This window comes from Macrotis lagotis, chromosome 4 (genome assembly GCF_037893015.1).
Source record: "Macrotis lagotis isolate mMagLag1 chromosome 4, bilby.v1.9.chrom.fasta, whole genome shotgun sequence".
Taxonomy (NCBI): domain Eukaryota; kingdom Metazoa; phylum Chordata; class Mammalia; order Peramelemorphia; family Peramelidae; genus Macrotis; species Macrotis lagotis.
The window spans coordinates 113,731,391-113,746,861 of NC_133661.1; the positions used below are offsets into that span (position 1 = coordinate 113,731,391).

The 15,471-nt window shown below is 37.9% G+C and overlaps 1 protein-coding gene across 4 annotated transcripts in view; it reads left to right on the forward strand.

Moving 5' to 3' along the window:
- Window positions 1-15,471, forward strand: part of ARMH3 (armadillo like helical domain containing 3) — a 269,046-nt gene that overhangs the window by 211,115 nt on the left and 42,460 nt on the right. The window contains exon 25 of one of the 4 annotated variants that reach the window (XM_074233859.1): window positions 1-15,471. This exon is cut by the window's right edge and continues 16,007 nt beyond it. The exons of the other annotated variants lie outside the window; for them this stretch is intronic. Coding sequence (XP_074089960.1) covers window positions 1-126 — 126 coding nt within the window. The 3' untranslated portion in view covers window positions 127-15,471. 4 annotated transcript variants of the gene reach the window in all.

A 15,471-nucleotide genomic window follows, 5' to 3' on the forward strand; every position in this document is an offset into this window, starting at 1 on the left:
AGAGGAGTCATGGGTCCCGCTCCACTGAACACATTTTCATTCTGCTGCACTTGCTTCTATAAGGTGGAGCTGCCTTTTCCCTGTAATGCCATTTCAGATCAGTTGTATTGTGTGATTTTTATTTAAAATGATTCAGTGCCTTTTTGCCTAGCTTGATGAATAGGAGGGGGCAACTTTGCTACCACTAAGTCCCAGTTAATTTGTTACTTTAAGGAAAATGAAGAAGCTTTTTTTCCTGTCAGCCATGTGCTGTATTCATCCTCAGTAGCTTAGGAATATCAGGCTAAGATCTTTCTCCAATGGCAGTAGCAGGCCAATAATAAAATTTATTCTGTTGCACAAAGTGATTTGGGGAAAAGATGTTTAGGAAGCACACAGCTTTAACATCTGTCCTCTGCCATCCAGGTCTTTTTCTTCAAAACAAAGTGGGCTGGTGAAAGTTCCCTCCCAAATATAGATATATCAAACCAAAGAAAAGGGAGAACTCAGCTTTAAGCAGGGATTAGTGTTGGAAAATGTCTGGAAGATGTCCTCCTCAACCCCTCACTTCCCAACCCTCTTAGTCAGCATGCATTTATTATTAAGTGCTTTCTATGTAAGAAGTGTTAGCTGTACAATAAAGGCAAAAACTCTGTCCCTACCCTGAGGAGCTCATATTCAAATGGGAGAGACAATACATAGATAACTAGGAACCGAGAAGATATGTAAAGAGTAGAGAGCAGCTTCAGGGACTAGGAAAATACTTCCTGCAAAAAGGGATACTTGAATTGGTCAGTCAACTAAGCATTCATCAAGAACAAGTAAGGCTGATTCAGACAATTCATGGAGAGGAAGAACATATAAGAAAACTGGAGAGGTAGGAAGGGGTTGAGTTATGCAGAAAACATTATATTTTATCCTGGAGGTTATAGGGAGCTATTAGATCTCACTGAACAAGGGGTGGAAGTGATATGAAGAGAGTTATATTTTAGAAAAATCACTCTTGACATTTAAATAGAGGATGAATTGAGTTAGAAAGAGTCTTGACACAGGGAGACAAGTTATGCTATTACAGTGGTCTAGTTGAGAGGGGATGAGGACCTAAACCAGGGTTGTAGCTTTATGAGTGAAGAGAAGGAGCTGTATGTATCAGAGATGTTGTGAAAGTAGAAACAGATTGGATATGTGGGATGAGTGAGAGTGAAGAGCCAAGAATGACACCAAGAAGCGATATACACAATAATTCCTACAATGTAAATGGAAAGAACAATCACACAAAAATGATCAAAAGTGAAAATAATGAAAATCAAGTATGGGGCAACTAGGAGGCACAGTGAATAGATTACCAACCCTGGAGTCTAGAGAACCTGAGTTTAAACCCAACCTCAGACACATATTTAAACTGTGTGACCCTGGGCAAGTCATATTAAAAGATACCCCTCAACTTACCCCTTTATGGAGGTAGGATCTTCACAGGTATTATATATGTTTTGGGATTTTTTCAATGTATTGAGCAATTGGGCTGAATTTTTTCCTCTCCTTTTTTTCTCTTTTTTTTTGTCTTTAAAAATATTGTTAGTTTTGTGAGAAGACTCTCTAGGAGGGATATGAGAGATAACTTTGATGATGTAAAAAAACAAAAGACTTCAATTAAAACTTATTTTTTTAAAAAGATTGATACTCAAACTTAATGAACTTGCTCATTCCATCAGTGAAATAATCAGAGACAATTTTAGGTATCTGTAATAGAGAATACCATCTGTATCTAGAGAAGGAACTCTGGAGTTTAAACAAAGACCAAAAATTATTTTCTTCAATTTAAGTCTTAAGTACTACATAATTTTGCTATCTCTAATATTTTATTTTTTCTCAGGGTTATTATTTTTCTCTCAACACATTCAATTTTGGTCAATGTATATAGCATGGAAACAATGTAAAGATCATCAGACTGTCTTCTGGTGGGGGGGGGGATATGTAAAATTCAAAACCTTACCAAAAAATGATAGGTAGAACCTACATTATATATAATTGGAAAACAAATAAAATATTTATATAATAAAAAAATAAAAAGAGATTGATACCAGGGTTCAGCTAGGTAGTACAATGGAGAACCTAAGTTCAAGTTTAGCCCCAGGTATTTAATAATTGCCGCTAGGCAAATGTGTGACTATGTGTGACTTTGGGCAAGTCATTTAACCCCATTGCCTTAAATAAATATAAATTTTTAAAAAAAGATTGATACAAAGATTATAAACCTTATGGGGATTATAGGCAAGAAAGTTAGGAAGAGAATAGGGTTGGGAGAGGGTGGCAAGGGGGAGGTAGAAGGAAGCTAATGAGTTCTGTTTTGAACAGAACAGTTTGAGATGCCTTTGGAATATCTAGTTTGAAATGGTCGAGAGATCTTTGGTGACTGAATGATTAGCTCAGTAGAGAGAGAGACAGAGAGAGAGAGAGAGAGAGAGAGAGAGAGAGAGAGAGACTATGATTGGAATTATTGAACTGAGAGACATACATGGAGAAAATAGTAGAAGCCAGGGCTGATGAGATCAACAATCGAGATGGTAATGAAGTGGAACGGGAAGGAGGCACAGGACAGTTTTTAGGCAACATCCATTGTTAGTGGGTATGTCAAATTATATAAAGAATCAACAAAGGCCACAGAGAAGGAATTCCTGGAAGACTGGAGCATCAGGATAGAACAGCATCAGTAAACAGAGGAATTGGTGCTCTAGAGAAAAAGGCGACCAATATTTTTAAACACTGAAGAGAGGGAAAGAAGAATGAGGGTGGAGAAGACATCATTCGACTTGAAAATAAAGAGATAATTGGTAACTGAAAAGAGCAGTTTCAATTGAATGATGAGATCTGTAGTCATACTGCAAAGGATTTAGAAGAGAGAAAGGGCAGAAGATAGAGGAGGCACTGAGCATAGACAGTTTTTTCAGGGAGTTTAGTAATGGTTGAATTGAGTAAAGGATTTTTAAAGGTGGGGAAAACATGTAAGGAGCAAAGGAGGTACTTAATGGAAGGGACTGAAGATAAGAGAGATAATCAGTGGATGGAGCACCGGTCCTGGAGTCAGGAGTACCTGAGTTCAAATCCGACCTCAGACACTTAATAATGACCTAGCTGTGTGGCCTTAGGCAAGTCACTTAACTCCATTGCCTTGCAAAAACAAAAAAACTAAGAGAGAGAGAATGAATGAGGAAGATAGCAGGGAACAGTTTGCTGTAGAGTTAGGAAAATATGGGATCAGGAATACATATATAAGGGTTATTCTTGTTAAAGAGAAGGGGTAACACTACATCTGAGACTGGAATAGATGAAAGCCCTTTGACTTGCCTAATATTCTACCAAGGCCCTTTTTAGAAATGCTAAATGCTATCTATGCTATTGTAACTGCTATTTTCTCACTGGCTCCAAGCATTATTGAATGTATTTTGTTAGATTCTTTGAACTTGAAAAGTGCAGGCAGTTGATTGCTTTATCTATCTCTTGTCTGTGTTTTATCACACCCTTAAAACTCTCTCCCCCACTTTACCTTCCCTCCCATTTATTTATGAACATTAACAGCTGCTGTCACTTAAGGTCAAAGGTATTTGGAGCTGGACCAGGGTAATTGGGCCCTACAGCTGATGGCAGTTTATACTGGGTAGAAAATTCCAAGCCTGTTTAGAAATACAGTAAAATAAAACTTAAAGACTAAAGGTAGGAACAACTGGAATTAGAGAATTCAGTAACTCTTAGGTTGGATAAATTTTTGTCTTGTTAGATGTGCCTAGTTCAGTTCTATTTTTCCTGGAAAAAAGTCTTATGAGTTCTGACAGCCTCAAGAAATAATATTTTCAAGGGCAGAGCATTACTCTATCTCAATCGCTTGCAACTGTTTCAGTGAGGCTTTTATTAGGACCATTGTTGCTTTTTAAACAAAGCCCAGGCTTCCATGCTGGGCTCTTTTTCATATGTCTGAAAGATGGATGTGATTTTTGCTGTTAATTCTTAGATTCATGGGAAGCAAAGCATTGTAATCAGCTAATGCCCTCAGCATAACCAAATGGCTGTGAATTTTTCAGTCTAACAAATTGCATGTGTTTCCATAATGCATACTCAGGTGTACCGTTTCATTTGTTTGGGGTGAGTTGGGAAGCTTGCCCATTTTGATGTTTTGCTTTAAGTGCTATATCTTTATGAATAAAGTTTATCAAAAAGATACAGGAGACCTTTCCCAAGGACTGTGAAACAGCTCCTTGAACATCTTTTGATTAATTTGTCTTGTGTATATTATATTTGATTGGATCACTGTCCTGGTAGCTGCAGATTTCTATCTTATCCTGGTTTTTGTTGTTGTTGTTGTTGTTTTTTAATTTTCTTTTACTTCCTTCTCAGACTTTGGATTATTTTCTCATCCCAGGTGGGAAAAACCCAATGAAGTGTGTTTTTATTACTTCTACCCAAGAAGGTGAGGAAGGAGCATTTAGAGGAGTCAGCTGGACCAGAGCAGCCTCTAACCTGTGCACAGCCAGAGTTGAACAGAGCAGGCTAGAGACAGAAGGAATCAAACACAGTTAATTTCAAAGTGAGGGAAGGAGTTTACAAGCAATGAAGGGATCTGGTCACACGTGCCTGAGCCTCAGCCTACTGCAAATGTGGGTAAATCTCAATCTATATACTAATGGTTATACAGTGAACTATATAGCCCTGACAGTGAGGGATAAGAGGAACAATGTGACAAATTTGACTCATAACAGGGCTTCATGACTGGACTTGTTCAGTGCTTAGCCAAGTCCAAAGAACACCTGATACTGGTTAAAGAAATGCAGTAATAATGGGGTATTTTGCCAGAGGGTGAGATCATCCTGAGTGTGAGTGAGTGCAGTGGATTGTTGCTATGCCAAATTCAGGTCACTGCTTGCTTGCTGGACCTTAGCTCTGGAAAACAGGATGTCTCCTAATATCTTAACAAAGGATATTGTCATTGGAGATTCCACTACCAGGTTAGACAAAGAGTAGCAATTAGCATAGACTCATAGACTTTTTAGATACCATGGCTTTGGAATTGTTCCATTTAGTCTCCTAAGGTCAGGTTTTCTCCAGCCAAGATGTGATAGTTATTTTCTTATTTTTTTTAGAAAGATTTTATTTACTTTGAGTTTTACAATTTTTCCCCGATTCTTGCTTCCCTCCCCCCACCCCCCACAGAAGGCAGTCTGTTAGTCTTTACATTGTTTCCATGGTGTACATTGATCTAAGTTGAATGTGATGAGAAAGAAATCATATCCTTAAGGAAGAAAAATAAAGTATAAGAGATAGCTAAATTACATAATAAGATAATGGTTTTTTTTTTTTTCCAAAATGAAGGTAATAGTCTTTGGTCTTTGTTCAAACTCCACAATTCTTTCTCTGTATACAAATGGTATTCTCCATCACAAATAAGCCAAAATTATCCCTGATTGTTGCACTGATGGAATGAGCAAGTCCATCAAAGTTAATCACATAAAATTAGACCATGAAGAAATGGATTAATTTTACCCTACTATTGAAAGTTTGTAGGGGAGGCTAGGGAGCGCAATGGATAGAGCACCCGAGCTGGAGTCAGGAGTACTTGAGTTCAAATCCAGCCTCAGACACTTAATAATTACCTAGCTGTGTGGCCTTGGGCAAGCCACTTAACACCATTTGCCTTGCAAAAAAAAAAAAACTTAAAAAAAGAAAAAAAGAAACTTTGTCACCCAATGATACTGTAACCAGAGCCTGGGTAATATGGGAAAGAGCTAAAAGGTTGAGGCCTTTCATTGATCTCTGTCTTGATCTTACTATGTCAGGCCACTGGACTCACATGAGATAGTGAGAATGGCATCTTTGCACAATACCCCCCACTTTAATCTATTTTATGTGTAAATCTTGACATCACTTTCCTGATGTCATGGTCTTCATGATCAAAGGACACTGCTTCTACTAATCACTAATTTACTTCCAGGTACCAAGTCAGACTTTAAGGAGATCATGTCTAATTTAAACATGGATAGTCTCCAGTTCATCCATGTTATAATCACATTGTAGGATGAGTCTGTGAAGAAAATCATCACCTCTCCCAGTAATTTGTTCTTGTAGGCCCAGATCTCCTTCCCTGTGCTTTGAAAGCACTCAGAGCTTCATTCCCCCAGTAGATCTTGTCTCTGGCCTCCCAGTGCTAGATATATTTTTAAGACTTCTGAAGCTTTTCATCTATGCAAAATTTTCTGAGATCACTACATGACTTTTTAATATCCTGATGTTTAGAGATACCTAACCTAATGACTTGACTTTAAAAAAAAAACTGTGTTGAAAGGGATTTTGAGTCAAAAGAAATCTAGATTTGATTCCTGCCTCCAATGAGAAAGTCACTTTTACTTACTTCTCAACCTCAGTTTCATAATCATTAAATGAGAATAATAAAAGGCTAGGAATAGGGATTAGACCTGTGATTTCAAATCCAGCATGGGGAAACCATTGGAAACCATTTAAAACATTCTAGCAATGCATCCAAGTCTTAGAATCTGCAGCATTGATAGTTTAAGTAGCTTGTCCAGGGTCATACAGCCAAGAGAGGTCAGAGGTGGAATCTGAACCCAGACTTTCAAGTCTCCAAGGTCAGCTCTCAGTTGATTATGCCACAGCTTCCTCTTTAGGGATAATGATACCTATGGCAATTTGATGTAAGGCTCAAATTAGAATGTATAAAGAACTTAAAACCTTAAAGCATTATATAACCATCACCTTAGTATTACTCTGTGGAGTAATGGAGATGGCATCTTACTCAGGAATTTGCTATGGAGTTCCTTGGAGGTAAAGCTCAGTCACTTTGAATGGTACTTCATGCTTCTTCATTTCCAAACCTTTGGAAAATATCTACAGAGGATTTCCATCTGCTGACAAACTAGCCAATCCAAATTTCATTTTTCAAATCCTATTAAAACATTGAAGGGTATCAACACCCCTTTCATACTTGTAGGCCAAGAAGAAAACTGTATAGCAAAACTTCATCAAAGGCTTTCTATGTATTTTCACAGTATTGGGTGCCTACTTCATGTTATATGGACCTGTGGCAATGTAAAAGGAAAAGATCTGGTGTTGCTTCTACTAGGAACTATATTATTCCTTCTAGGAACTTAATGTATTATTGGGAAGATAACATAGAACAAAACAAGATAGTACTTTTGACAATATAATAAAACTAACCTAACCCTCAATAGTTTATTCTAGTACATAAGATAGTCTCTGCTGTCAAATATTGTAACTAATTGGATATTCATTCATAGGAGTGAGATAATTCTATAGGTTAGATTGGTGAGGAGCACTTGAACCAAGACTTGAAGTAAGCATCAGTTAAAGGGGGGCTGAGATTTGTGTGAGCTTTTCAAGGCTGGGGTCTTTGGTATTTCTCTCTCTCTCTCTCTCTCTCTCTCTCTCTCTCTCTCTCTCTTTTTTTTTTTTTTTTTTTTTTTTTGGTTTTTGGTTTTTGCAAGGCAGTGGGGTTTAAGTATCTGAGGCTGGTTTTGAACTCAAGTCCTCCTGATTCCAGGGCCAGTGTTCTGGTGCTTATAGCTAAGGTTCTAGCCTCCTCTTCCCCACTCTGTCACCCCCTACCCTCCCTACTTGGACCAAGAACCAAGTTGAGTTAAGTAGTCCTATAGTCAAGTTATCAAGCAATTATTTAAGAATTGACAATGTAAATATGTTTTGCATGACTTCATATGTAATGGGTACTATATTTCTTACCTTCTCAATGGGTGAGGGAAGGGCTAGAGGGAGGGAGAGAATTTGAAACTGAAAATAAAATTTTAAATGTTTTAAAATTTATTAGAGGTAAAACTTAGAATTTAGGGTTAAAATAAAACGTCAGAAATATGTTAGACATGAAGTTTATTCCTTAGGATTTATTACCAAGAAGTCGATAGGGTTAGGCCATCTATCCAAATGACCACCCCAAAAAGAAAGAGAGAGGGAATATTTATACTTTAAAAAGAACAAGGGGATCATTAAAACCTCTGGTGGTTAGTGGATAAGGTCATACATTTGCTCAGAAATATGTCAACTTTCTAATACATAGACAAAATGACTCTTTTATCTTTATCTTAAAATCAAATAGCTTTAATATTTAACTAATACCAGAACCTATGTGGTTCTCACAAAGATTACTAGCCAGATTTCTCAGTTTCTAGGTCTTTCTGTGATTATTAGAACAATTAACAATAGGGGAGATAAAAATTTCAAACTTTTAATCTTTGAGATTAAGATTGAAGGGGCAGCTAGGTGGCGCAGTGGATAAAGTACCAGCCCTGGAGTCAGGAGTACCTGGGTTCAAATCCGGTCTCAGACACTTAATAATGACCTAGCTATGTGGCCTTGGGCAAGCCACTTAACCCCATTTGCCTTGCAAAAAACCTAAAAAATATATATATATAAAGTAAAGTTGAGATTAAGATTGAGAATTTAGACTTTGGTCAGTAACATAGGTTGTAAAAATTAAGTTTGCCACTATGAATTGGTTGGAAGAGGGTAGAGATCTGAGTGAGAATTCTCCCAAGATGATATCAGTGAATGCATTTTCACTTTCAAGCATTTATTTAATTCCTCCTGTATTCAATACTCGACATTTTGAAGGGAAGACTTTGAGGATTCAAAGTAATTTATAAGCATTGATAGTGGCTAGTGAGGCCACTTAGTCTTCCTAACTCACAGGTCAGTCAATCCACCACTGTGTGAAGCAATAAGGATGTAAAGAAAGGGGAAAAAATAGTCCCTGCTTTGAAGGAGCTCTATTCTAAAGGGAAAGGAAGAAAAGAGTAAAAGTGTTTTTTATAGATCACTGTAATAAGTGATTTACGAACATTATCTCACCTGATCCTCACAACATCTCTGTGAAGTAGTGCTGTTATTATTCTCATTTCCCTAAGAAGGAAACTGAGGCAAACAGAGGGAAAATGACTTACCCAGAGTTTCACATAAGTCACTTAGACCAGATTTGAATCCCATTTTCCTAACCACAAGCCCAACACTAGGTCACCTTGCAGCCTGAAAGGGAAGACAACAACTTTGTACAAACAAGATCTATATACAAAATAAATTGAAGATTATCTCACATTGAGAAAAAGTTAGTTAGCATTAGTGGAAGAAAAAGGTAGATAAAAGCGAGTTAACAATACCAGGGGAACACTTTTAGAAAAAAAAAAATCAAGGTTTTCAGCTTACCTACAAATGAGGATGGGAGAATGAGTTTAAGGGGGGGGAAGTGGCATATTTAATCAGTGACTAAAGACTGCAGGTACCAGAGAAGCTAGAGAATGTATTTCTCCAAAAGAAAGGGACTTAAACTTCTGATCCAATCCTTCATTGGGGAGAAAATTGAGATATATGGGGATAAGGGAAAGACTATAAAACCTTGTAGGTCAGTAGACAAGGAAGAGAACTGCAAGGACATTGTTTATTCTTTACTCTGGGATTACAGTTCCCAAACATAACAGCAGAGAGAAATCTGGTTTATATCTACAGTCCCCAGGGTTGTCAGGGCTTGAACCTGGCCATTCTTTGGACCCTTGCTCTGTCTCAGTCTGCCTTTATCTTTTTTTTGTGCTTGAATGTTACTTGTAGCCCAAAACATCAAAGTTTGAACCAATGTTATATTTACTGCTATCTCTTGTTTAGCTTTATAAATGGTTTTTCCCATAATCTACAGATCAATATTATAGAAAATAACTACACAGTATTGATAATCCTTAATAAATCCTAATTGTGTTGGTACCCACAAGAAGTGGAAAGGGAATAAGATTAAAGTGCCTAAGGGTCCCCAGCTGAGGAAATGGGATTTCCCTTGAGCTTTGGGTAGCATCCAAAAGGGCTGTGGATAGAGTACTGGGTCTGAAATCAGGAAGACTCATCTTTTCTACCTCAGTTTACAATGTACCATAAGATATTAAACAAGGGAAACAAGTATGGTGATGTGAGAATCTTAAGTCTGAGTTCTCTAATTTCCATTATTAAGTGAGTCCAGTTTCTGTTCTGCCTCCCCAAGTAGGTACTACTCTGTAGCTGTAAAATGAACTATAAAATGAACTGGAGAGGTATCTTTGCCAGGAAAATCCTAAATGGGGTCATGAAGAACCAGTAGGGCAGAAAAATAACTAAAACAAAAATAACAGTGTTCAACACCCAAAAAAATACCATTAGGAAGCAAAAGGAGGTCTTGAGAAAGCATTTCCAATGTCTAGGGCTTTGAGAAGAACACTGAGCTGAAATCTGCACTCTTTTTTTTTTTAATTTTTTTTATTTGAGTTTTGAGTTTTACAATTTTTTCTCCCAATCTTATATCCCTTCCCCCACCCCACCCCCATGGAAAGCAATCTGTCAGTCTTTTATTTTGTTTCCATGTTGTACATTGATCCAAATTGAGTGTGATGAGAGAAAAATCACATCCTTAAGGAAGAAACAAAAAGTGTAAGAGATAATAAGATCAGACAAAAAGATATCTGTTTTTTTCTAAATTAAAGGGAATAGTCCTTGAAATTTGTTCAAATTCCACAGCTCTTTATCTGAATACAGATGGTACTCTCCTTTGCAGACAGCCCCAAATTGTCCTTGGTTGTTGCACTGATAGAATGAGCAAGTCCATCAAGGTTGATCATCGCCCCGCCCATGTTGCTGTTAGGGTGTACAGTGTTTTTCTGGTTCTGCTCATCTCACTCAGCATCAGTTCATACAAATCCCTCCAGGCTTCCCTGAATTTCCATCCCTCCTGGTTTCTATAGAACAGTAGTGTTCTGTGACATACATATACTAGTTTGCTAGGCTATTCCCCAATTGAATGGCATTTACTTGATTTCCAATTCTTTGCCACCACAAACAGGGCTGCTATGAATATTTTTGTACAAGTGATGTTTTTACCCTTTTTTCATAATCTCTAGTAGTGGTATTGCTGGGTCAAAGGGTATGCTCATTTTTGTTGCCATTTGGGCATAGTTCCAAATTTCTCTCCAGAAAGGCTGGATGAGTTCACAGCTCCACCAACAGTGCAATAGTGTCCCAGATTTCCCACAACCCTTCCAACAATGATCATTATCCTTTCTGGTCATATTGTCCAGTCTGAGAGGTGTGAGGTGGTATCTCAGAGAAGCTTTGATTTGCATTTCTCTAATAATTAATGATTTAGAGCAATTTTTCATATGGCTATGGATTGCTTTGATCTCCTCATCTGTAAATTGCCTCTGCATATCCTTTGACCATTTGTCAATTGGGGAATGGTTTTTTGTTTTAAAAATATGACTCAGTTCTCTGTATATTTTAGAAATGCGTCCTTTGTCAGAAACATTAGTTGTAAAGATTTGTTTTCCAATTTACTACATTTCCTTTGTTCTTGGTTACAGTGGTTTTATCTGTGCAAAAGCTTTTTAATTTAATGTAATCGAAATCATCTAGTTTGTTTTTGGTGATGTTCTCCAACTCTTCCTTAGTCATAAACTGCTCCCCTTTCCATAGATCTGACAGGTAAACTAGTCTTTGATCTTCTAATTTGCTTATAGTATTGTTTTTTATGTCTAAATCCTGTAACCATTTGGATCTTATCTTGGTAAAGGGTGATAGGTGTGGGTCTAATCTAAGTTTCTTCCACACTAACTTTCAATTTTCCCAGCAGTTTTTTATCAAAGAGAGAGCCCAATAGCTGGACTCTTTCGGTTTATCAAACAGATTACTATAATCGTGAGATCTGCACTTTTAAGGGTTTCAGGGGGAAAGTCCTTGAAAGTTTCAGGGGAAGGGGGGATAAAGAAGTTGACTCCCTTATAAAAGAGGTAGCTAGTAGAGAATTTTCTTTTCTCAGTGCAACTTTGAAGACTTCTGGATGGGGGAATAGGATGCCTGTGAATGTACTTCAAAGGAGAAACTACCGTATTTTCTCAGCAGAGTAGTATCTCCTTGGGGAAGAACAGAAACTGAACTCACTTGACAATAATGGAAATTAGAGAGCTGAGATTTAAGATTCTCAGCATGACCATATGCACTTGTTTCCCTTGTTTAATATTTTATGTTACATTGTAATCAATAGGATCAGGTGTGTGCCTCCCCTCTTGAGAGGGGAATAAACGTTGAATAAACGTTGCTATGGGAGATCCAGTTGAGTGAGGGTTTCTGTCCAATCCTGTCCCAGCCTGCGCACCCTAATTTTTTTAAATTCCAGTATTTGGTTTCCTAGTTTAGCAGAAGAAAAGTTTGATTCAATTCATTCATTCTTAGTACTTCTGGGTTAGAAGCTGTGCTTACCAAAGCACAAAAGACACAGGTATTAGGTCTTGCCAAGAAGTTACTTGTTTCTTTAATTCAAAGACAAGAGCTGCTCCTGGCAGTGGTAAAACATGCCCAACCTGTGCCACTGGGCATGGTGCCATTTCACTGCCTAGGAGACAAGAGGTCCTTTTTTCCATCCCAGCCTATTAGGAAAATGACCAGCAGAGAGAAATCATGAACCTGGTCCTAGGGGCACATTGAATTTTAATTGTCCATTTTAAAGTAGCATTTCCATCACTTTTTTTTAAAACCCTATCAAAATTAATGTCCCACAACATAGCAGGAACTGTCAGTGTGAATACAGAGGTCACTGGTGAAAATAAAACTCTGTGTACTTTGTCTTGTCCACAAAGAAAGAAATTCTACTGTCAGCATTTCCTACTCTGTGTGAGCCAGAAATCTCCCTACATCCTTTTTTAGTCTCAATTGGCAGGAATGGGGTCCTTAGCAATCCACAGAAGAATGACAGTTAAGGTGAAACAAAATAAAGCATATGACTCAAGACAGCATCCAAAGATTTTCTTAATTTTCCCTTGTAAGAAAAGAAAGTCTTAAGTCCACACTGCAGCCAACTTAAAACTTGTTTTTGTATAGTTGTTTACAAGTTGTCTCCCCCAGTGAATTCTGAGCTCAAGAACAGTATATGTCCTTTGTCTCTTTGTATCCACAGGGTAAAGCACTGTGCCTGGCACAGTATAGGTGATGAATCAATGTTTAATTGCCTGTCTGATTGAACTCCTGCCCAAGAGACCAACCTAAAATTTATTATTTTTATTCTAATTTATTTCAAGCTTCAACATAAAAGTTCATTGAATATGCTCAGAAGAGCTCAGCAAATGTGTATGTTATCTGGTGGCTCTATTAGTTTTCAACCCTTCAGAAAGCATCACCTTAGTTTTCTGATCTTTTGTTACATCTAATAATAAGGAAATATAGAAGGGTCTTGAAACTTGCATATCTGGTTAGAAATAAATCCATGAATAACCTACAGTGGCAGCCAGCCTTGAATCCTGTAAATGCCTACTTTGTGCAGAAAGAGACCATAAGGCATGGAATGAGCTCCAGGCTACAGTGACACGTATCCAATTATCTATGTGCACAGAGCAAAGAAATAGTGTGGTCTGTCTCTTCCTTGAGATGTGATCTCTTTAAGGAAAGAGGAGAACAAGAAAATGTCTGCCTGAGTCTTTACTGGGCAAGGTGCTGAACTGCCAACAGGCCACAGCAGAGCAGGTAGGCAGTTTGAAGGGATGCTTATATCCAGCAACCTCTCATTTCATTTCACTTGCTTCCCCCCCCCCAGCCCATTAATAGTCACTCACTGAGAATGGGTATGAAGATTCTGCAGGTCTAGGGGAACTAAACTTATTTAGAACTGAAGTAAGTTGCAAAGATGAGATTCAAAAGGAGCATCTGGGGCTTCAAACTGAATAAAATCAGTAAAGGGAGGTTGGGGGTAGATGACATACAGTGTAGGGGCATCTGCCCAGGGAAATTAAAGGAAGTCACTTCTACTACCGCTTTTGCCAGCTGATGGCCTCTCACTAATCACCCGCTGTGAGGTTCATTATCTGGTCCACCATGCTGAAAAGCTGATCCAGCCAGTCAGACCAATAAATCTCAGGATAGCACAGAGCCCTTTGGTGGAAGGCTAGAGAAGTGTGGAATACTGGCAATTTAAATTGGTTTTGGTTCTAAAGCATCCAAAAAAATCCAAAAATAACCTCATCAAAAATGGTGACTGGCTGTATAGTTAAGGGGTGTAGTTGGTACCTTTCTGACTAAGAGTAACCTGCTACTTTCAGTATTTGTGCTGCTTCTGAAAGCCTTGTTTCCAAACAGCTGGCCATAGTGTCCCTCAGCAGATTATGTGTACCCAGGAGAATGTTTGTTGCTGTATGTTGTAAAAGCATATCACCACAACACTGAGGTTAGAGGAGTGGAGAGAAATTTAGGTCTACTCACTTCAGCAAGGATCTATAATCTATCTATAATCTATTATCAACCTGGCCCAGATGACTCTTTAGCTCTTCCCATAGATTTGGACTCTTCAGGCTCCAAAGGAGAATTCCAGTCTCCAAAGGAAATCCTTAGGACAGTTAGCCTCAATACTAAGACAGTCATTTTCTGTTTCTGAATATCTAGAGTGATGCCATGCTGTGCTATGTCATGAATAATCAATTAGAAAACAATTTTTAGGTGTCTTCCATGAGTGAGGCATTAGAAAGTATAAGGAAGGTTTTTCTCTCTAAGAGATTGATTTAATGGATAGCTTCTCCCAACATTTAAAGCCTCCAGATTTTCTAACTACCTAGGATGGCAGAAGCTGTTCTTTCTCCTTTTTAGACCTTTTTCTATTTTTTCTTTTTTTTAGACCAATCATTGTGGGACTCTTGAAGAACCATTATCTCTAAGGGGATCTATCAACTTTTCTTGAATCCTTTGATGAAAAGTTAACTTATTAAATGTCTGGAACAGCTGGGTAATGATTCTTAGGAAAAGAACTTATATTTTACTGAGTTTTAAAGTAAGTTGAGGGGGCAGCTAGGTGACACAGTGGATAGAGCACTGGCCTTGGAGTCAGGAGTACCTGAGTTCAAATTCGGCCTCAGGCACTTAATAATTACCTAGCCATGTGGCTTTGGGCAAGCCACTTAACCCCATTGCCTTGAAAAATCTCAATAAATGAATGAATGAATGAATGAATGAATGAATAAATAAAGTAAGTAAGTAAGTTAGGGGTAATAAGGAAAATAGATAAGCCAGGCCATACACCTTAGAAAGGCAGATGAGGGTCAGATTGTGAAAAGTTTTAAACACCAAATAGAGGAATTTGTATTTGATCCTAATGTCAAAAGGGAGCCACTGGAACTTCTGGAAGCATAGGAAAAATGTGGGAAAATCTTTGCTTTAGAAATGCAAATTTGGCATCATTGTGGAGTGAGACCAAAGATGGTGGCTGGCTAGAGGGAAAGGAATAGAGAGAGATTATAGAAGTAGAATCAACAAGACTTGGCAACTGATTTTATGTGAAAGCGGTAAGAAAAGATGTCAAGGGTGACTTTGATAGAATAAGGAAATTAGAAAAGAGGTCTGGGTTCGAAGGTAAAGATGATTTCTTCCATCTTGAATAAGTTGAATTTGAGATATTTAAAGTACAAAAATACTTTA